At 39.3% G+C, this 24,497-nt stretch overlaps 1 protein-coding gene and 1 long non-coding RNA gene across 6 annotated transcripts in view; one reads left to right on the forward strand and one right to left on the reverse strand.

Moving 5' to 3' along the window:
• Positions 1 to 24,497, forward strand: part of LOC101159404 (ryanodine receptor 3) — a 145,254-nt gene that overhangs the window by 12,035 nt on the left and 108,722 nt on the right. For 3 of the 5 annotated variants that reach the window (XM_020714742.3, XM_020714744.3, XM_020714745.3), the window contains exons 2-3: positions 17,544 to 17,663; positions 20,412 to 20,516. In XM_020714742.3, the coding sequence (XP_020570401.2) occupies positions 17,544 to 17,663; positions 20,412 to 20,516 (225 nt within the window). Of the gene's footprint in view, positions 1 to 17,543; positions 17,664 to 20,411; positions 20,517 to 22,385; positions 22,407 to 24,497 lie in introns of all 5 variants that reach the window. The other 2 variants (XM_020714741.3, XM_020714743.3) reach the window with 1 other exon arrangement.
• Positions 370 to 2,226, reverse strand: LOC144990130 (uncharacterized). The gene is made up of 4 exons (XR_013654087.1): positions 2,015 to 2,226; positions 1,811 to 1,872; positions 903 to 998; positions 370 to 408 (listed from the first exon to the last, which is right to left on the reverse strand). It is a non-coding gene; the product is annotated as an uncharacterized LOC144990130 (long non-coding RNA).

Below are 24,497 nucleotides of genomic sequence, written 5' to 3' on the forward strand. Positions count from 1 at the left end.
TAATACACTTTTTTAATTGCTCTTTAAAAAAAAAGCACAAATATCAAGAGGATGAAGAAACAATAAGTGCAATAAAACTGCATTATAAGAGTGCCACTCAACATATTGACAAAAAGAGTTGGTTTTGTATTGTACGGCAGAAAAAGCAAATGATCACATCAAAACACATTAGTTACATAACACTTAAACCAACAAATAGTCCATTCTGGAAGACTCACTCAACGAAACATTCTTCAGCGTCAATAAATGTCCTTTCAGTGGTTTGCTGTCCTCAAGGCTCAAGACAGCATTCTGAATAAATATGAAGGCAAGTTCAAGTTTTTTGGGGTGCTGTAGGTCCAGAGCATAGATGTCCCCGAAGAGTTAGAAGAGATTAGTCCCACAGCAGTGTCTGTGAGGTCTGGTATTCTGGAAAATACAAAACAAAAAACACAGATGAGTTCAGACCCTCAAAGATATTCATCACACTAATGTCCAAAACTGACATTCCTGCCACCTGTCAATGGGAATCTTTTCATGCTAACATTCTGTTAGCTTTTAATCAACTGGCTATGATGTTTTAAGGACCAACTCCAATTAAAATTGTGTTTTTAAAAAGTTCTTTAGCATTTTTCTGAAGGAGGACATTTATAAAATAATTTAAGACTAAAGCTTCATTTTTCTTTATTCAAATAATGATGGATCAGGAGCAGAAAAAGGTAAACGAAAATGTTCCCACTCCTTCCAATCAGGAGTCCCTGATGTTCGCCTTTCATCTTCCATCTCATTTTTAAAACCATTTAAAAATATCACTCAGTTTACAAACTACAAACAATTGCCCTATTTATTATGTCACTCAATAAAATCTCAATCAATATTAAAGGATTAGTGAAAACCATTGACAGGGAGTCGTGTGCACTTACAGTACAGGTCTTGAAGAAGTTGGAGGCATCTTCATGCAGATAAACAGGAAGTGCAAGGAGGACAAGTGCCCGTCTCATGTTCACGTCACGCTGGTCCTAAAAGAATAAAAAGAAATATCCATTACCTTTGAAGCAAATGCAGAGCAAACACTTCCAATATTTATTTAAGGAACTTTAAGAAATAATAAAATGATACCTTTTCTAGATGTCTATTTCTAGTGAGAGGACAATACAGTGTTTATGTCATGATCCACTTCAGGTCAAAGACCCAAAGTCATTTTTAAGGCAAGTTACACCTTGGCTTCTTACACCTGTTTACAAATGATTTGTTATCCGTTTTTGAATTATGCACATTAGAAATTCACCTGGAGGTCATAAATCCTAACCAAGCTGGCCAGTTCCTGTCTGTTTTGGTGGACTTAGTCTCAGAAAAGGGCAGCTTTAAGTTACACAAACATGTAAAAACTGCACAATTTCCTCTGACTGCATCTACTCTACATAAATCCATTTCAGATCTTGACAGATGAGTTTTCATGGTTTCAAATGATGGAATGGTGCTAATGCAACATCATTTTATTATTGTAATATACTGTCATAAAGACATGACAATAGTCCAAAGTGTCTCCACATACATGGCAGTGGAAACACTTTGGAATATTTGCTATGTAGTACTGCAGTATTATATGTAGTACTGCATAGTGCCAAAGTAACAGAACACAACTTGCACCTCCATTCCATTGTGCCACCTTCAGCCTGCAATCTAAATATGTTTAGTTCAAATGTAAATAATTTCAACTCTATTTAGACCTTTGGCTAGTTAAAATGTGCATAAATGTTTCCATGCTGCCGTATAAATATAATGATGGAAATAGTTCAGGATGAATGCATTAAATAAGTATAAAACTCACCCACTGACACCTCTTTTCTGGTGAAATGGTGACTTTCTGGTGAACTTTCTGAAGTTCAGTATCTGAAAAAGTCCAAAAGAGATTTTTCAATGTTAAAAAATGTTTCAATTATATTCTGATCAAAAAACATTTATTGCACTACACAACCCATTGCATTTTTTGTTTTTTTAAAATAGCTCTAGACAAATAACTGAGACAAGTTACCTCGCTGGCCTTGGCGTCTACCTGGAGGTGAAACACTGAACACTCTGTAGTTCGGTACCTGAACACAACACGAGCACGTTGATTAATTTATTTTTACAAAAACCTTTTTTATAACGGAGATCAGTGATTTATAAAAGCTTAAAGCTGCATTCAAAACCCAATGCTTCCATGTAGCAACCAGGCTTAAAACTGTTGGCGGTAGCTCCTCCCACACAACCGTTAGAGGCTTTGAGTGACATTTTTTGACAAATGTCCAGCAGCAAACTTTAGCCACAGACAGAGGCCTCCAACGCGAATTTCACACGCGGATCATGTTTAGTGTGATTGCAGCATAACAGATCATTTCTACCTCTGAAAAAAAAAAACCTCATCACTGTCGTAACTTACGGGCAGAAATGCATTTTGGGCTGGGCTCGCCATACGTCTGCTATGACAAACTAATCATGTATACATTTCCACATTAATCTCTAAAACAATCATAACACACATATGTTTAAACAACAGTAAATCACATTTACGGTAGTATAAGAGCATTTTTAAAGCATTCATTCAAAATAAACCATGAACGAAACTTACCAAATTAAATCAGGGCTGAAGACAAGACGGCACCATAAGCGATGAGGCGGATGAAAAAAAAAAAACGAGGTTGGGGCGTCTTGAAGCGGGACGAAATCGCAACGCTTTGCAGAAAAATAAAATGCTCGACTTTCAATTTCAAACGTCGCATACTCGCATTCGGCAAATCCAACATGGCCACCTGAGCTAACGTAGAGAAAACGAAAGACCCTCCCACCAGTACGTGATGACGTCATGACACTACTTCAGGGATCTTAAAATTTTTGAGTGCTAGATACAAATAAGCTTTAAAATATTTAGCACTGTTAAGTTAAATTTGAAAAAATCTTGATAGAGCTTAATACTTTATAGTTGAATCAACTACAAAATGACATTTAAGTTGTGTAACCTTAATAGTTATGAGTCAGTACAAGTGATAGGGTTTAGTGTTCAAAATGGGAGGTGGCGGCCTCTCGTCCAATCAGAGCACGAGAAATCATCTGCCTTCCGTTTCATTCAAAGTGCCTTCCTTTTCATTCAAAGTGCCTTCCTTTTCATTCAAAGTGCCTTCCTTTTCATGCAAAGTAACTTCCGTTTCATGCATACTCCTCTCTCACACACACATATAAACTCTTCCTCACACGTTCATATATACTTGTCTTTCACATACATACATTCTTTTTTAAGAGTGACAATGAGAGTGAGAATGTATGTATGTGTAAAGTAATATATATGCATGCGAGAGAGAGAATATATGGATGTGCAAGTGAGAATATATGAATGCGTAAGAGAATATATATGCATGCGAGAGAGAGAATATATGGATGTGCAAGTGAGAATATATGTATGCGAAAGAGAGTATATATGACTGTGAGAGCAAGAATGTATGAATGTGAGAGAGAGAATATATGGATGCGTAAGAGAATATATGTATGCGAAAGAGAGTATATATGACTGTGAGAGCAAGAATGTATGAATGTGAGAGAGAGAATATATGGATGCATAAGAGAATATATGTATGCGAAAGAGAGTATATATGACTGTGAGAGCAAGAATGTATGAATGTGAATGGTTCAGAATAAATAATGTCTTATACGGCCCCTCATACCAATCCAGAGTAATTACTTTCATTAATCAGCTGGGGACAAAAGCGTCAGCTTGTTAACCAGTTGTGTGTCAGTCTTATTTTTTTAATTTTTGTTTGGTCTTGTCACTTGGATTTAACTAGAAACAAGTTTATTTGCTTATTTGCATCACAGTCAGACTTTTTATGTACAAGTGTTTTATTTAGTCAATAGTTCTTCCAACTTTGGGCTCTGCAGAGGAACCAACTGCAGATCATGAAACTGCTATTAACTTTCAGATTTAGAAAGTATTGCATTCAAGTAAAATGCATTCAGTTACAGTACAGACCAAAAGTTTGGACACAACTTCTCATTCAAAGAGTTTTCAATATTTTCATGACAATGAAAATTGTAGATTCACACTGAAGGCATCAAAACTGTGAATTAACACATGTGGAATTATGTACATAACAAAAAGGTGTAAAACAACTGAAAATATGTCATATTGTATGTTCTTCAAAGTAGCCACCTTTTGCTTTGATTACTGCTTTGCACACTCTTGGCATTCTCTTGATGAGGTTCTAGAGGTAGTCACCTGAAATGGTCTCCCAACAGTCTTGAAGGAGTTCCCAGAATGCTTAGCACTTGTTGGCCCTTTTGCCTTCACTCTGCAGTCCAGCTCACCCCAAACCAAAAGCTAAATCAGGGTCAGGCAGGCAGGAGTCAATAGCAGGCATAAGATCATCAGAGGAGAGACGGGGTTGTCAGGATCCAGGCTAGAGTCAGGGCAGGCGGCAGGCAAACCGAGTCAGAAACAGGGTCAGAAGACAGACGATCAAGTCCAAATTTAACACTCAGTAAGAAAGGCAGAGTGGCACAGACAATACTTCACACTGAGCTCCACTAAGTGCAGAGTTTAAGTATGCTGTGGTTGATCAATGAATGACAGTCAGGTGGGAGGCTTCCAGGATATGTGCGCTGGGGTTGCTGGGAGTTGTACTGTGGCTAGAACTCTGGGGATGTCTCCCGCAGGTGACCAGAGGGGGAGACCGAGCTCTTACTTCTGACAAAAAGACATTACATTTACGAGTTTTAATTTTAAACATTTTATAAAGATTCAAATCCTCTAAATAATGTAATTTCTAAAAGGAGAGGAATGAGGTACAATACATATTGTAACGGTTGCCTATGTGAGCCAAAAAATTGAGAATATCTACAGATATAGTAAGGAGGTCTCTCCAGATCAGGGGCAAGGTGGCTGATTATTTTGGCATACTAAGACTTTGCCAACCATTTGGGGGCTACCAAAATTAGGGAAAAGCCATGTCTTCATACTCATTCTGTCACTGATAATGTAATTTCCACTAGGGGTGCTGCCTACAGTAGGGGACAGAGCCACAGCATCTGTCCCTGGGAGGGCACTCATTGTCCTGGAAAAGGACAGTGGGCAGTAGGTGTTTTCTGTGCTGGCAAAGAAAATGGCTCTACCAAGGTTGACATAAATTAGCCACCACCTCAGGGTGAAGACATCACTCTCTCATGAGAGGACCTCCTATGGACAGCCAGTCTGTCTCCAGCTTCTCAACACTTCATACCACCACCTTTCTTTAGAGCAACAAAATAGCGGCTGTACCAACCTCTGATCATCTTTGAAGTTGGGACTATTCATATTGCACCTTTGTTCAAAGGCAATTTTATTTTGTCTCTTAGAATGGCTGCATAAATCCCCATTGCACTACAGAACTGCGGTTGCCTGGACGGGAATTGTAGCCTGTATTCGTAGGCAACTGTTCTCTCAATCCAAAGGGTGGGTGCGCATGTGTGCCAAAAAGAGAGACAACTTACAGTACTGTCAGAGAGGAGCTCTCACTCTCTAGAGGGGCGGCAGTGTGGCAGTGGTGGTTATATTGCAGGTTTGATTCCCACCTTGCATGCCCATGTGTCGAAGTGTCCTTGGGCAAGACGCTGAACCCCACCTAGCCTCTGGTGGAAGGTTGGCTTCATTGTTCAGCAGGAGAGCCGCCACCAGTGTGTGAGTGGGTGAAGGGGTTTGTGACTGTTAAGCGCTTTTGGCCTTCGAGCAAGGTAGAAAAGCGCTATACAAGTACACGCCATTGTGACGGTTAGTCCAAGGGAGAAAACTCAGGAGCAGGAACAACGACCCAGATCCAGTAGTTCACTGGAAAGGCTTTAATGCCGAAAACCACAACACCAAACCAGGAGCAAAGAAACGAAGACGCTCCGACACAGAAACAAAAACCGACATCGTATAAATAGACACAAACATAATCAACATAATTTAGAACAGCTGTGATTCGCAGGAGGCCTCAGGAAGGGCAGGGCCTCCAGGAGATCACAGTTGAGGCAAAGTCAGGGTTCTTCATGACAGCCATTTAACATTTACCATAAAGGCTGAACAGGAATGGTGTCGTGCAACCGCTGTCATACCAATCTCTGCCAGACGCATATCCTGGTATGTTTGGAGCATGGTAACATAGCTCAGAGCCTGGCCAGTGCAGGCCCTTAACATTTTGGCCAACTTATCAGAAACTGTTAATGAAGCATGGTGGGACTGATCACATTGTGATTGTGGAATGGTGCTAGATAGGTGGAGATTTAACCAGGCTCCCTTTTTCATCCGCTTCAGGTCCAAATTACTGTCCGTAGGACAGAAGTTTGCTTCCTGACAATTTCAATTTGGAGGCAAATTCTGAGTACATGAGCAAATGGTTCTTCACAGCCATTGGTTTGGAGGAAAATGTTAGGATAGGAAAAACAAATTATCCTGGAGGACCTGCGCAGTAGCTGGTCATACGCTGATGAACTAGTCAAGGCCAGTGCCCAGAACATCGTTGTTTTCATAACGCACATCCAACTGCAGCAGTGATCAACTGAGGTTTCCATGCTGCACCTACTCCTCACTTTACTCCTCCATTAGATGCACATGGTGAAATGATCTAGCTAGGAGCAAGTGGCTTTGACCAAAACTCATTGGCATTGGACTCAAAGGTAACCAGGTCCCTTAACTTTTGCAGCAAGATGTCCTGCTTTGAAACAGAAGTTCTCCACAAACTTCTCACACCTTTCCATGGTTGAGTCCAGCAAAAGGTGTCACGACTTGCAAGCGTCATCTCTCTGCTGCTATGCTCTCCATGCATAGACAAAGTGAAGCAGTGCTTCTTAGGTGTGACGGTGTGGCACCGTCAGCTGGTGGTGGTTTCCACACTGTTTATTTATTTTATGATTAAAACTGATTCCTGTGGTGCCACCTGGAAGATGATGAAGAGCCACGCCCAATGGGAAGGGCTCATCATTTAAAAGGGAGCATCACAGGAAGTAAAACGGGAGAGTGACGGAGGTGACACAAGCTGTTGTGCGCTGTGAGGAGCACTTGTGGTGCTCATTGTTGCCTGAATAAAGAAAGAACGCTCCTACCTTGGCTCCTCTGAGACATTAGGACATGGGCAAACCGAAGACCTTGGCCTCTTACTTCTACTCTGCTTTTTTATGCGTCGTGCTCATGATGTTGGCGAACAGCACTCCACTCATGGCTCTGCTGCACGTGCATAGATTCAGAAATGCAATAAAAATGAAAACTGTTTCTACAAATACAGGATGAAAACAGAGTATTAGTTAGCCAATGATGCTTCATGAAAGGAATAAATAAATAAGTTTGAGAAAAAATTACTGTGAAATTATTAGATAAACAGTCTGCTATGATTGTGTCATATAAGGTTGTGAAAGTTAAAATGCGACTTATAGTCCAGTGCGACTTATCTGTGTTTTTTTCTACTTTATAATGCATTTTTGGGCTGGTGCGACTTATACTCCGGTGCGACTTATAGTCCGGAAAATACGGTAAATGGTGTATACTTATAGGGCGCTTTATTACCTTCCTAGAAGACTTAATGCGTTCACCGTCACAGTCCCATTCAGCTATAAACTCACAGTCACACACTGATGGTAACTCTGGCGCCAACCTGAAACCACAAGAAGCAATGTGGATTTCAGTGTCTTGCCCAAAGACACTTAGGTTGGACAAGGCAGGAACCAAACTTGTGATCTTCCGATATTTTTGTAATATTCAACTTTAATTTCAACAGTTTTAAATTTCTGTTATTTCACATGTCATTTTTGTCATTTATAAAGGATCTAAAAAAATAGAGATTTTAAAATATTTTTGATAAGGTTTTAATTTGTTGCGTCTTAGACATTATACTGTAAATTCTTAATTTAAAATAGCATTTTTACTATTTTAGCTTTTTATCATCTGCCTAATAAACACCTCAATGCATTTTTAAACGTCTATTATTATTTTTACTAAGATATTTTGCTTCCGTTCATTGACTTTCTCTTTCTTCCTGTGTTTACACCTATTTTTTTTACACCTTCTAATTTTTTCCGCCATTGTAAAAATTGTTAGCTGGCTTATTTTCAGGAACCACTGAATCTTGTGGGCTCATGAGTCTGTCCTAGCTACGATTGGATGAGGGCAGGGTTCACCCTGAGCATGATGCCAGTCTGTTGTAGAACCACACAAACAATCACACTCGCAGTCACAACTAGGGCCCGTCTAATTTCACCATTAGCCTACACAGCTTGTTTTGGGACTGTGGGAGGAACCCAGAGTGCTTGGAGAAAATCCACTCATGAACAAGAAGAACATGCAAACTGCTCACGGAAAGAACCCAACAGAGATTCTAACCTTTTGTCTGTAAGGCGATAAAACCAGTGGTCCCCAACCCCCGGGCCGCAGACAGAAAAGAAATGGATACGCTAACTTAAATTATTTTCGTTTTGTTTATTTTCTGATACTAACGGAATTGCTTACGAACACTCACAGGCTGCACGGTATCGCAGTGGTTAGCACTCTTGCCTCACAGCAAGGAGAGCCCTGGTTCAAGTCCCGGCTGGGGGACCTGAAACAGAAGATCAATGGGGGACCTTTCTGTGTTTAGTTAGCATGTTCTCACCGTGCATGCATTGGCTTTCTCCAGGGACTCCGGCTTCCTCCCACCATCATCCAAAATCATACTCGATATGTTAATTGGTTACTCTAAATTGTCGCTAGGTGTGAATGTGCAATTTTCCGGACGAGTTCATCCAGCAGGAGAAACTGTGATCTAGAATTGATATCTGGAGCTTAAAGTGGATTAGGTTTCAAAGCATTTATCAGCAGCTGCTGCAGAAAAAGTTCACACTCTGCGATGAGGAATCACTATTAAAAAAGGCTCAATTTCCTTTGATTAGTGTAAAATTCAATAATAATTATTATGTAGAGGAATTTTGCTACATTTATAATGATTTCTCTGTCAGGTGAAACAAGTCATTTGACATGCATTTAAAAGTTTGAATTCTCTCATGATTTCTGCACATCACGATTTCTCTGACACCTTCAGGACTGCGTCTGCTGCCACGTCCATCCACCTGAAGCTCCTCGACAGCCGTTTGCACACATACCGAGCAAAAAAAATCCCATTTGTTACGGTACCTCGGTAAATCTTTGGCGCCTGTGATCCATGGCGGGAGACTGCAGGGCAACACGACTGGGGACTATTATTTCATTTTTCCTTTAATATAAAGCTGGTATGTGTGATGCATTATTCAATACGACCCCTGACTCAGACATTCACTCTCCCACATCTGCACTCTTACACAGACAACACACGTCTACACATCAAACAGTGCTGGAAGCATCACAAACGCAGCCATTACCTGCTTGATTTGCACTAATGCATGCCTTTACTAAACCGTAAAACAGGAATGCCCTTCCTGAACAGAACAAGTTTGCTTAGTCAGTGCTGAACAAATGTTGGTTCTCTCCTGCTGCTTTCTACTCCAGTAATTCATTTTCTGACAAAAAATTTTCCCTTTTGGTGGAGTTAAAACCAAAGGTGTCTGCATGTTTTCCAAATGTCCTCACTCTACTTACAGCTTATTACCTGGATCAGGTGTCCAGCCAATTAGAACATGCCAGAGCAGCGTATGCTGGATAACAAGCAGATCCGCAATTCAGCTTTAGAAAAAGCATTTGTATCACTTACAATGGTGCATAAAGCCTCCTGTCTACTGAGCTGGTGCTGGTTTGGAATCAGAAAGAATATCTGGCTTTCCAACACAAAAACACCAGAGGTCTCAACCTCACACAAAACCCCTAAAAATGCTAGAAACCAGAGTGAATATACTCAAAACTTAGTCTTTATGTCATTATTCATGAGGAAAAGACATTTGTGGAAAAAACTGTGCGGCACGTGGATTTGCCAAAGTCCAAAGATCTGAACTTTGGCACAGAAGACATGCTGCATCAACCAACCGGGGACTCAGCTTTGGCACGCGATGTGTTGATGTCTTGGTCAGCAGGTGGAGTCCATACAAACATGGAGGAGAATCCCATCGCCAACTTCCTCAACTTTATATTCTTCCTGAATTTTTTTTTCAATTTAGACAACTATACAAAGATTGTCCAATTTTATTCTTAGTCTTATTTTTTTCCTCCTCAAATTATTGCGGGACAGCAAGTCATCAAACCGGGTCACAGAGAGACGGAAGTACCGCTGACAGCAGCCGTCATTCACACACAGCTCCTGCAGTGGATGCTGTAGCTGGGAGAGTCTGAATGATGTCATGAATCCAGACACAGAGATGTGATTACCGATGCTTTTGTAGAGCTCTTCAAAAGAAATAGACCTGATCTGTAAACATCATTTATGTCATCCATGCATTGTAAATAAGATGGACTAGGGGTGTACTTTATTGCGTTAATCGCGATCAATAAATTACATTAATTTTTAACCCCTAATCTCATTTTTAATCTATAACTATCGATGTGTCCTCAAATATAAGAACCAAAGATCCAACTGACCAACTAACGGCATGAACATTTTATTTGAAATGAGCCCAAAACGCCTCTTACTTACATTGCTTTCAATGCACGTCTTTGTCCCTGTCGTTCAGTCAATGGATATGTATGCGGTGCGCGTCATCGATGTAAGGCAAGGCAAGTTTAATTGTCTAGCACAATTTGTACACAAAGTAATTCAAAGAGCTTCACAAAACAGGAAAATGCATTCAATACATAACAGTGCAATGATTAAAAACAAACATAATCATTATAATATTTACTTTTAATAGAAAGGAAAGAGAACGGAAAATGAAAAGAGGTGTCAATAAGGACACTTAAGTTATATACACAGCTAAACAAGAATGTTTGGAGTCTAGATTTGAACCTTAGCATAGCAGAGGCCTGTCTAACAACCTCAGAGAGACTGTTCCAGCAGTTAACTGCATAAGACTGAAACGCTGATTCCCCTTGTTTAGTCCTGACTTTGGGCACCCGCAAGACATACTTTGGTGTTTTGGTGCATACTTTAGAAATACTTTGGTGCAAGACCATGGAGGGACTTGTAAACAAGCCTGAGCACAGGACTGATATGATGGTGGGTTTGATGGGTTTTTCCATCATTATTTTGTTTACACTCTCTCCTAGCTTACAGCCACTCACAACCTCAACATAACATTAGCAGTGTAACAAAAATGGCAAGCAATATTGCAGCTATCCAGACGTACAGTTTAGATCCAGATTCCAGCTCAGACTAAGAAAACAAAGACGTACATGGATCTATTTGTCTGCAAATGGATGCATCAGAATAGAGTGGAGCAGGTAGACTTTGGCCCGCCCACCGCAGCGCAGCTTCTGTCATAACTGAGAGCTTTTTCAAACGCAATTTTTTCCTTCTGCTCCTAATTCACAAGGATTTGAATTAAAAAAAAAAAACTCAGAAATGCACTTTTAAGCTTAAATTCAACTATATATGTCCTCCATCATGTTAAAAAACATCATTTTCATGGGTGGGTCTTTAATCGTCAAAAAGGGGCATGCTGACTCACCAGCTGCAAGTCTCTGACGATAACTGACATTTTCTTGAGTTACTGTTTTTGGCCAAATGTTTCCTCATTTTCAGTTTTGGTCTAACATTTTTATTTCAGTGCATCCCTAGTAAATAGACTTTAAAAACCCTGATAATTATCTTATTAGATGCAGAAAAAAATGACATTCAGTCAAATAAAATTGTGAAACTGCCTTTAAATACAGAGGGAAACCCATAGGGCGGCCGTGGTGCAGCGGTAGGGCGGTTGACCCATTATCATAAAATTGCAGGTGTCGAAGTGTCCTTGAGCAAGACACTGAACCCCACCTTGCCTCTGGTGGTAGGTTGGCACCAGTGTTCGGCAGCAGAGCCACCACCAGTGTGTGAATGTGTGTGTGACTGCGGGAATGGGTCAGTGACTGTAAAGCGCTTTGCGCCTTGTAGGTAGAAAAAGCACTATAAAAGTATACGCCATTTACCAAATGTGCGCACATCCTTGTTCTGGGGGAACCTGCCGTCTGAGAAGTCTGGTAAGGCTGGGTCTCTGTCAACCACTGCTGCTGAGATTATATTTACTCCGGGGCGGGGGGCATGTTTGAAAATATATCCGTGAAGCCACAGTTAAAGGTATAAAAGCTGAAACATGACTTTGGAGTTCTTTTATATCCTAGTTTTTTTTGCCCTCAGTTGATTCTTTCAGGTTCTGCTTTTCACCCGTAGCTGTTTGTAAAATTGGGTTTCAGGTGAGACACGTCAGGATTCAAACCTCTGTTTCAGCTGCTGAAAGCCAATCGAATCGGTTTGACGAGACCGTTCGACGTGTTTGGTGTTGTTGTCACACATCCCCACTGAGTCTTCTTTGCTGTTAGCAGAGGTCCACTAAAAACATACAGCTCAGGCTGTACTTAGCACCCTGCCTGACATTTATGAGAAACTCGACTCCCAAACGGTCAGACCAGTTTAAACAGACCACACTTTTAAGAACGTGTGAACAAGCAGACAAATTTACTGGAATCTTCTCCATTCTCCTCATTCTCCGAGTCCTTTTTGGTCCAAACTTGTGTTTTGCTGGTCTCCACTGAGCATGTGCAGCGCACGCACATCAAAATAGAAGCGCTGAGGGGATTGAACAGATTCACCTTTTCTCAAGTTCACATTTGTGGCAGCGCCAACTGAGTTGTGGGAGTTGATGTGGCACGCAGGAGCATCAGGAGCTCTCGGGTTTCAGTCAGTGGAAGCACACACAAACCCACGCACACACCTGTCGCTGTCACACACAGAGCTGCTGCTCAGAGAACCCAACCAGAGGGAAACGTCCAACCAGACCAAGGAGAAACCCCTTCATTTCTGTGTTGGCATACTTCAGGATGCAGGCTTGTTTCAGAAGGTCAAGTTCTGGCTCTACAGTCAGAAGGGGGTTGAAGCATCCACCTGATCTCTGTGCACTTGTTGCTCCTGCAGGCCCTAAACATAGATATGAGCTGCTCCTTAGCTGTCTAGCAGATGGTCGCGCTGCTGCTGCAAGGATCACTTTGCCTCAGATTCACAAGATTCCCTGGTTTGGAATCAAGTCAGGACTGCAGACAGAGACAGAAACTGTCTTCAGGCATCGTCGTCAGCGCCAGCTCACATGTCCTCTTCATTAACATCGGAGATCTTTTTATGGGCTTTAAATTTGAAAGAAACATCTGTCGTTTCTGATCTCCTTTTTGTAAAAAAAAATCTGCTATGAAAAGCTCTTCTGAGAAGGAGAACAGTCGTCTATATGGCTCCAACATAAACGGCATTTAAGAGAGGAAGACCAAGATGTATTTCACAAAAAGAAAAATATACAACTTTCGAAATCTCTGAAAACAGAGACATTAAATAAAAATGATTCTTAATACACACTTTAGGAAAAATTATTCCAATAGACACTAACGTTCATAGAGTCATATTTATATAGTTATATATATGTACCTTCCTTTTTTTAATATAGTTTACATGGTTTATGTGTAGTTCAGGCCATTTGTCAGCCACTCCTGCATTTGTCAAACCCTCACGGAAAACTATGGTACCACTGAGGTAGTCGTCATTTCTTTACCCTTTTATTATGAAAGTTTTTCTTTTTCTTGGAAAACTTTGTCCAGCATCCTCTGAACTTCTTGAAACGTCCTTTTATGTATCTCGATGTGAACCATCATTTATGACCTCTGCAGTGGCCATTTGTTTTTGGGTTTGTCGCTTGTCTCATCTAAAAGATTCAGGTGTTCTTAATAGAGGACACTCTGGCCTTCACAATGATGGATTATGAGTTTGGGTTGGACGAGAAGAACTTTGTCTTCTCTCTTTATTTCTTGTTCTCTCGAGGACTGTCTTTGGTCGTGTTTTTGGCTAAATTTGTCTTGAATGTCACAAACCAGTTCTGACACAGATTGTATAAACACATCAGACCTTGAGATTTGATGGAAGTAAACTCATCAGCCAGCCAGAAACTGGCTCTGAATTTTTTGGTTTTATTTTCATTTTTAGTAGAAAAGAGAAGAAAGCACTTTCTAAAAATGAAATATTATTTTGTTCACAATGGCACTAACATCAAATTAAATTTTATGGTGAAGCAACACATTATTTCTCAGATTCAGTACAGTTACACTATAGATTTTTTAACACGTAAGGTTCAGAAATCCATCAAATACTCAACTCAGAGAAAAACAGTTCTTAAAAATCATCTTCTAGTTCACAGAACACATATGCTAACTTTTTTCTAGACTCAACCAAATCTGACTGTTAAACTAGACGTTTGAAACCATTAAAACAAAACAAAACAAAAAGTAGGGTGATTATACATCATTTATTTCTTTGAAAGACTTGTAAATATTACATATATTACCTTTATTTTAAAGGCCATGTTGAAGAAAAAAAAATTTCTGAGAACAAAAGAAAAACTTCAAAGACGAAAACTCAGATAATTTTCATTTTTATCATTTATGTATTGTATCCATAAAATGTATAATTTAATATTAGATTGAAACCATTTCCAAAATAAAATAATACAAAATGTTACGGGCCATAAGTACAAATGTTGCGAGGCCAGACATGCAGAATACGAGCTGGTTCTGAATGTTTTTACATTTTTATGGCATTGGCCAGTAGATCAAAAAGTAGTAAAAGTAAATCACACTTTAGTAACATTAGATCACACAGTAGTAACAGTAGACAACACTGTAGTAACAGTAGACCACACTGTAGTAACAGTAGATCACACAGGTAACAGTAGATCACACAGTGGTAACAGTAGACTACACGGTGGTAACAGTAGATCCCACTGTAGTGAAAGTGGTTTACAATGTAACAAAAGTAGATCACATGGTGGTAACAGTAGATAACACTGTAGTAACAGTAGATCACACGGTAGTTACAGTAGATCACACAGTAGTAAAAGTAGATTATTCAGTGGCAACAGCAGATTACACAGTAGTAACAGTAGATCACACGGTAGTAATAGTAGATCATATATTAATAACAGTAGATCACACTGCAGTAACAGTAAACAGTGTTGGGTAAATTACTTACTGTGTAATAAAGGTAGATCAAACCTTGGTAACAGTAGATTACATTGTAGTAACAGTGGATCCCACTGTAGTAACTATAGACCACATGGTAGTAACAGTAGATAATGCTGAATTTACAGTAGAGCATACAGTAGTAACAGTAGAGCACACGGTAGTAACAGTAATTCAAACTGTAGTAACAGTAGATCACACTGTAGTAACAGCAGATCACACAGTGGTAACAGTAAATCACACTGTAGTAACAGTAGAATACTCAGTGGTAACAGTTGATCACACCATGGTAACAGTAGATCACACCGTGGTAGCAGTAGATCCCACAGTGGTAACAGTAGATTACACTGTAGTAACAGTAGATCACACGGTAGTAACAGTAGATAATACTGTAGTAATAGTAGAGCACACAATAGTAACAGTAGATCACATGGTAGTAACAGTAGATCACACGGTAGTAACAGTAGATCACAGTATAGCACACGGTAGTTACAGTATAGTGCACAGTAGTAACAGTAAATCCCACTGCAGTAACAGTAGATCACACTGTAGTAGCAGTAGGTCACATGGTGGTAACCGTAGGTCACACAGTGGTAACAGTAGATCAAACGGTAGTACCAGAAGATGACACTGTAGTAACAGTAAATCACACAGTGGTAACAGTAGATCACACAGTGGTAACAGTAGATTACAATGTAGTAACAGTAGATCACACCGTAGTAACAGTAGATCACATGTTAGTAACAGTAGATAATACTGTAGTAACAGTAGAGCGCACAGTAGTAACAGTAGATCACACGGTAATAACAGTAGATAACATATTAGTAAAAGTAGATCACACTGTAGTAACAGTAGATAATACTGTAGTAACAGTAGAGCACACAATAGTAACAGTAGATCACATGGTAGTAACAGTAGATACTACTGTAGTAACAGTAGAGAATACTTTAGTAACAGTAGAGCACACAATAGTAACAGTAGATCACACAGTGGTAACAGTAGATTACAATGTAGTAACAGTAGATCACACCGTAGTAACAGTAGATAATACTGTAGTAACAGTAGAACACACAGTGGTAACAGTTAATCACACTGTAGTAACAGTAGATCACACCGTAGTAACAGTAGATAATACTGTAGTAACAGTAGATCACACAGTGGTAACAGTTAATCACACTGTAGTAACAGTAGATCACACCGTAGTAACAATAGATCACACCGTAGTAACAGTAGACAATACTTTAGTAACAGTAGAGCACACAATAGTAACAGTAGATCACACTGTAGTAACAGTAGATAATATTGTAGTAACAGTAGAGCGCACAGTAGTAACAGTAAATCACACGGTTGGAACAGTAGATCACACTGTAGTAACAGTATAGCACACGATAGCAAATAAATCTTTGACACTGTGCTAACTCCCACAACCTTTTGTTGAAACACTGCCTGGCTACTATTGTGTCTGATCCTTCTGCTAAGGATTATTTTCGGTTCAAAAATGTTTTGTCATAAACAGCACGTTTGTGTACCTTTGTGAATAAATAAAGTGTGCTGGTTAAGGTGTCAGCGGCTATTGGTTTCATAAGACCACCAGAATTCTAAACAGCTTAATAGAAAGTGAGGGATTTAATTGATTTCTAATGAGGTGACAAGTCTTTGGTCATCCTGTGGGGGTGTTGTGTTTCCCTCTGCAACGTCACACACTTCATACAGACACACAGATGATTACCGCGAGGGGCAACTAAACGCTCTGTCCAAAAATATTAAAAAAGAACAGCATATGGATTTAATAAAAAATATCTTTTTGTTGCTCTTATCAAGTTCCTCCTCATCTTGAATTTATTTTTGTTTTTTTTTCTCTTTGTACTAGGGATCTAATCTAAATCAATTCAAAACCTTTTGTGGTTTTCTATTTCTGAAATCCTCCCACCTTAAGAAGATACCCAACAACCCTTTTTTACTCCACAGCCTGTTTGAGGACTAATCCTTAAAAAAAAAGTTTGCCTCTCATTACGTTTTTGTTGAAATTCAGATATTTGTTTCAAGAAAATGGGGAATAAAACATTCCATTTGCACTAAATGTGTCTGGTTTCAAGCCAGCGAGCTTTTGTTCGAAGCTGGTCAATGGGGCCGCTTGGATCCATTGAGTTAAAAGTGCTGTGAAGTAGCGGGGAGCCAGATCCATGGCAACCATCGCCTCAGATTAGTGTGGGTTGCGGGCTGGCAGCAGACATGTACTCAAACGGCACAAACCGAATCAATAGATGTGTGTGTGTGTGGGGGGGGTCTTCCGCCTGACAGATACAGATGTTTGTTTGTTGGCTCCACTGATTGAATGGAGGTGGTAGAAATATCATTAATCAAAGTCCACACTTTGGACATTTTTCACCCAACTGCTGAAATCCGGAGTGTAAGCAAACATGAGAGCAGCGCATGAGTCAGGGATTTTTTGGCTAAGGTCACGGGCGGGGCCACGCTAACACTGGCATCTTTCTGGCAGGATGATGAGGTGGTTCTTCAGAGCGCCGCCACCATCGGGAAGGAGCATCGCAAGTTCTGTCTGGCAGCAGAGGGCCTCGGAAACCGCCTGTGTTACCTGGAACCCACATCTGAAGCCAAGGTAAGGACACGGTTCTGCAAGCCAATGTAGATCAGAATCTGAATTCTGTGAGCGCATTTAAGTCTTCCTCATGCCAAAAGTGAAATATTATACCAACCCCTTCCTTTTCATTTTTCCCTTCATATTTCCTTGACTGCCTCATGCTTCTTTCGGGTTAAAGAAAGTAATCAAAGGAAGTGATTTTCCTAATTTTTTACATTTAAGCATTGATTGTAAAACATCTTCAAGGATAACAGTTCAGATTAATTTCACTGGATGTCATCTGCTGTCAGGTGTTTATGTATTTTCAGACTCTAATTATTTCTATTACTTTAATCATTTCGTTAAACACATCCAGAGGAAAACACAATTTTTCCATTCTTTTGCAATTTTAATTTATTTTTTACTATTGTTTTCAATCTTTTCTTTTCAATTACACTATAAAAATATTTATTCTTTATTTCATGTGTAAATAAACATATTTTTTGTACATTTGATGTATTTTGAAATAGTATATATTTCATCTTAATAAAAAAATTCTTATTAATTAAAGAATTTTCAACATCCTAACTCAGCTTAGGTCCAGTTTTCCTAGGTTTTTTTAAGCTGATATATCATTTAAATTCCATTAGACACTCAAAGTATTACATTCTAAACTTTGTGGTTTCATCTGATGATGAAAACTTCAATGGTTCACATATAAAATTAAAAAATTAATTATTTTGCATGAACATTTTTTCAAACGCAATGTAATGTGGTGGAATTGTAGATTCTGACAGCTCTTCAAAAGTGTTAATGCACTATGAGGTGAGTAGTAAAGGAATTTGGACATAATCATAGTCTCACATTTAGTTTTTTCTAAATGTCAAAACGCATACTTTATTATTTTGATTTTGACAAAGAGAAAATAATATTTCTTTCTTTCATTTAAACCATTTTTGGCTTTGTTCTTATAAAAAATGCCCAATATATTTATAAAATATGATCCATTTATTGACCATCGTTTTCTGACACTTCCATAAATTAAGTTAGGGGGCAGCGGACTATACCATTGGTACTTGACTGCAGTCTTTAAACATTTAAACAACGAGTTAGTAACATGCATATAACCAGTTAACATATTTGGCCATTAAAAAATCTTCATATAAATCAAAGTGATGATATGAATTAATACCTTTTTTTTTAAAAGTCACATCTTTGAATAACAATCTAATCATTGGTTATTTTGGAATAACAAAGATTAAAAACCTTTTTATTTTGTAATGTTTATTTTCAGCTATAGTTGAATCCCACTGAGTGATTTAGGCAAAGTAATTTCAGAAGTGAAGAAGTTGTACTGATTGAAGGCGTTTGTCATCCTGAGGAGCCCTGGCTGAGTGTAAACGTGATTAAATAGGTGAGCGCCTGTTTGCAGTTCACAGTGAGGCAGCTCTGCTGCTGGAAGCTTCCAGAGTGCCAGGAAGCTGCATCCTCGTTATCACCCTGCAGCCACGCCTCCGGTCGCATTTCTCACTGCTGTTGCTGAGTTCAGAGGTCAGCAGGTCCTCCTTCCAACCCCAGGAACGCTGATCCATACCCCTTCCCTGCCTGATGCATTCAGGGCCTTTAGAAATGCAGTAAACCTGACATCAGGGTGGTTCACAGCAGATCTCTTTGGGCAGATTTCTACGTCATCCAGAGATGTCATGTTAATCAACAGTGCCATCTAGCTAATCACCCAGTTATATTTGCCTCTATTAATATTTAGCTGGATTGCATTTAAACTCCATGTTATTTAAGGTTCTGCTGATGCTTTAAAACAGAACTTTAACAGGACTTATTCAGGTTTACAAAGACAATGCAGAGATCAAAATCTACGAATATTACTAATAAAAAACCCATCAAACTAGGAAAAAGATGCAATAATTACTTTACACAGAAGAAGAAAAAAACAGTCATGTTGTTAATGGCAATGCAGCCATTTTAATCTGAATGTAGTTCTGCTTCTTCTACTTGAAAACTCAACACGTTTAGTCACTTCTAGCATTTTTCCCACCAAACTAAAGGTTGTTCTGCAGCCTTGAATAATTTTTAGTCCGTTCTGCTTTTAGTAAAGGACTTAGCATTTTTTATATTTATTTTTGCATTTTACCAAAGTTCTATCCTTTTAAGAAAATTTAACGTCATATATTTACGATTTTACAGCTCTGTCAGGATTGTTTAGCTTTTTTTTTTATTGCATACCTCAGCTAAATGTTTAGGTTTACATTTTTAGAATTTTAGAACTTATGATTGAACTTTTTGAAGTGTCTTCAGTACATTTCATTATTTCTTTAAAATTTGAAAATGTTCATTTTGTTAGCTGAGTTTTTTTTCTTTACTTTCCACGACTAATTCCTTGTTTTATTTAGCATGTATGCATGTATCCCGCCGGTAATAAATGACTTATTATTATTTTATCAGGTGATGTAAACTTTTCAGCCTTTATTTCTAGGATTGCTTCCCATTTGAACTATCTTTTCTTTGTCCGGTTTGTCTTGAATTTTCGCCTGACAGTTCAGTTGCTACCTGTTGGAGGTGTAAACATGGTGGGTATAAAGTATGCAACATTAAGGTTATAGTTATTGCTCGTCTTTTCTCATGGTTTTTATGGGTAAGCACAGAAAAGTGAATCACATGTGTTTTCCCCTTTTCCTCATTTGATGTAGAAGCCCAGCATTTTCCTCATAGAAAGAACCTCAATGTGTAATTCTGCTGCGGGCTTTTCCCCTCTTCTCTGCTCTGTTGCAGTATGTCCCTCCGGACATGTGCATCTGTAACTTTGTGCTGGAACAGTCGCTGTCAGTTCGGGCCCTGCAGGAGATGCTGGCTAACACGGGGCAGAACAGTGAAGGGGTGAGTACCTTCCTCTGTGTGAGAAGCTGCAGATCTGGAAATACTAAAATGCTTTTCACGTAAACGGCTAGAAGCTTAACACAATCAGTCATGGTGGCGCTCTACTGCCCTCAATACAGCTGGATCATGTTGTGGAGGAGACGACCACACGATCAAACAGAGAATCGGCTGTAATCTTATGGTTATTTCATGATCTGATTTTGGATTTGGTGATCAAGATTCATCTTGATTTGGTTTTATAGTTTTAAAATTCCAACTAAATGCACATTTAGACAAAAAGGACAGCTGACTAAGAGTATCTAAAAAATGCATAAGGACCAACATAGAGAGACCTTTACAGGGAAATACAAATTAACTATTTTTTTCTGTTTTCTGTCTTCTAAAGTCTATTTTGGGGATCTTTTATTTCGAAAGTAAACACAGAACCCGTGCAAACCTCACAGATTTAAAACAATGTTTAACAATAATCTTCTTTTTCTATTTTTTTTACAGTTTATATTAGTGAAGAACCCTAAAAACGTTCATCATAAAGTCAGTTTGAATGTCTGAATTTATGAAGCTAACTAGAAGGACTGCAGTTCCAAAGCTCTAATGAAAGAGACTTAAGTCCCATCGTTTGAGAAAGATCAAATTCAACCTGCATTGAGCAAACATGTGGCCTTTGAAAAAAAGAGTACTAGAAATTTAAGCAATTAATTAATGCAAAGAACAAATTGATACTAAAAAGTCTTTACTTTAGTGAGTTGAAGGAGAAATCTTGAACCCACTCTGAGGCAGGAAAGGATTTAGAACTAGACTAAATGGGAAAGTTTCTTGATTTCAATCTTTTTTGGAGTCAAAATGACTATTACAATACGACAATGCTGCAAACATTACAGACACAACGTTTGCTAAAAGCCCAGATTTCTGTACTGTGAACACTTGGGGTTGTGGGAGAGGCCGAGTCACTGAACCCATTCTCACACACTGCAAAAATCTAAGGGTGACTAAAATTCACAGAAGAAACCACAAGATTTATTGATGGACATCTTTTGAGTCAAAAGATCTTATTTCAGTTCCGTGGATGGAGGGTTGATGATAGAGGGTTGATGAAGCCGGCCCTCAGCCGTACGACCTGAACACCTTGGAGAACACCTCATCCTGTTTTGAGAGTCGCTTGTCAGGCCGTCTGCCTTACAGCTCAGGCATGGTCACAGTACAATGCTGTGAGAGACAGCAGCAAATCCTCCGCAGGAACCTTCAATAGCAATACATTAATCCAACTGATGCTCTGACAGCCCTTTAACAAAAATATGCCTAGACTTCAGTGGACTGAAACAACATTGTGGAACAGATTGGGCCGAAACTTGACCACGGCAAAGTAAAACCTGATGGTCATACAGCAAATGGTGGATCTTCATATTGTTGGTACAGATGGATGCACAAACTGAACAACAGGAGTTCCCTTTACGTTTGAAGCTATTGGTGTTCTGGATGTTTTTACACAAAGTAAGCAAAGAACAGAAAGTCTGAACTTTTGCACATGAAAAATGACTGACTGAGTCTGCTGGAGCCTCCAGTGTATCTAAGAAGTCAGAGCAGGGAGATGATAGCAAGACCTTTAACAATATGGGGGGGAGAAAACAGAGCCTAAACTGATGTTAGGATTTGCTGTTCCGAATGGATATTTGTGGTCAAATATGATTTCTGAAAGAGTTCCTTTTTAAACAGACCACAAGTATGTAAGATAAGATAAGTCTTTGAGTATCTTCGCCTCTCGGCCCTTTGGTTCTGGCTCAAAATGGGGCTCAGCGTTGTTCTCAGATTCGGGTAATTGACCGTCACACATCTTGATAACGTCATTTTTCATCTGTATTTGTTTGTTACTAGAGTGCTGACCATGAAAAATGGGTAGGTCCTTGGGTTTGTCCATCCATCACCTTGACAGCTTGCATGTCAGATGTACTGACCGCCCGAAAACTTGAAAAAGGGGTTGAACTTCAGGCACGTTCACTTCATGTAATGACTATTTCTTGATTGTCAGCTCTGCATTTGTCACGTGTGCAGGATAATATCAGGCTGATAATGTCAGATTTCTCACAAAATGTCAAGCAAATACATTCTGGAATGACAGTTAGCTCTACCTCAGTCTCATCACCTTCTCAGTCAGCCGGAGAGCAATCCCCTCACCAAGAAATAGCTCTTAATTATAAATCTTGACAATCTTGAAATAGACTTCCCCCACATGAGTGAGGTCTCTGCCTGAACCCTTTTAGTCGTTCTTGCTGTGTAACTACTTAAAGCCAGTAGGATTCACTTCATATTTGCTTAAGGCACTCCTAACCTCCCCACCCCCCACCCCCTCGCTTCCAAATGGCCTAAATTTACAAATTAGAAAACTCAGAAACAAGAAACGCTTGCCAAAAAGATTAACATGCTTTTGTTGCTTTTGATGTCCAAGTCCAATCAAAAAACCTTAAAGTCCTGAAAAACTTGCTTTGTGGTTTGCCAGCCTGTTTTCTCCAAGCTGAGTCTCTAACAAACGAGTTGAGGGCACCGACAAGAGGAAATGTCCTGAAATCAGCTTGATTTCAGAGAAATTTTTGTTTTTCTGTATGCAGGCGGTTTACATTTTAGGAAAACATCAATGGGTGGACCTTTTTTAATGCCTTGCATAATCAAAATGAAACAAACACAAAACATGACAGTTTATTGCTTTGGATTATGCTGCTACACACTAAACTGCAAGCACGCAACCTCTTTGCATTCTCAAGATAATTAAAATGTTGTGGCATAGAAAGTGTACATGAGAATCAATATCCAGTTTCAGATGGTTCTTAACTAATGAGTCTGGCAGGGACTGTTGCTCTGCAGCATCTGAGAACTGATTCGTTTGCTGCTTTTTATCCTCAGTCTCATAAAAAATGTTCAAATTCATCACTGTGTTGGACTTTAATCCTTAGTCAAGCTAAAAAATGCATTCATTACAAAAAGAATAATTATAATTTCCTCAACAGTTGTGTTTGTTTGGTAATGTTCTGCTGCCTCTTAACCGTTGTGCTATCCTAGGCACTTTAACATTGGGAGTTGGGTCATCTAGACCCACTAGACAGGGGTCTGAACCTTTTTTCTTTAATGATTTGTGAACCTCACTGGTGTCCATGGATTACATGAAATCTTTCCACCTTTATCCACCTTTGTCATGGTAGGGAGAACACCTCAATGTAAGGGGGGGGTCATCTATTACAGCACAAGGGTTAAAGGGCCCTAAAAATCTTTCCATTTGATCATTTAAAATATAAAACTGTTGCTCTTTTTGTTTGAACTACTATATTTCCCGCACTTTAAGGTGCAGTCAATAAATGGTCTATTTTTGAAATTGTGTCAATCATAACTATAAGACGTATTAGGCGAGACAAAAGAGTCAAGAGATAAGGCCGTCATTCAGACTTTATGGACTGCTGCAAAGTAACTACAATAGAACTTTTTGGAAACAAGTTACATGTTAGCTTATTTAGCATGTTAGCATATTTCAAGTCCCGACCTTGTTTGCAGCACCTATAAAAACAGACTGATAAGTTACAGTCCCACAGTTTTCACACACCTAGGTGTGTAAAATTGGTGCTCGGCATTTGAGCCGTCCCCTGGGAGAGCAGTGAGCTGCAGACACAGCCGCGTTCAGGAACCATTTGGTGGTTTAACCCCTCAAATTAACCCTTTAATGCTGAGTGTCAAGCAGGGAGCCATTGGGTCCCATTTTTAGTCTTTGGCAATGCTCGACTGTGGTTTTGAGCTCACAACCCTCCAGTCTCAGAGCAGACACTCTACCACAAGTCCACTGAGCTGGTCAACTTACTGCACCTGTATTCAGACAAGATTGGGTGTGTTCAGGGTGGTATGGCTGTATGCGTGAGACTTCTAAAACAAACAATACTGTGACCACAGTGACTCCCAACTTTGTTAGTAACACGTTAACACAGTCAAGATTATAGATATATCAGG

Source organism: Oryzias latipes, chromosome 24, assembly GCF_053564925.1.
Source record: "Oryzias latipes strain Hd-rR chromosome 24, Olatipes_Hd-rR_3.1".
Lineage (NCBI taxonomy): Eukaryota > Metazoa > Chordata > Actinopteri > Beloniformes > Adrianichthyidae > Oryzias > Oryzias latipes.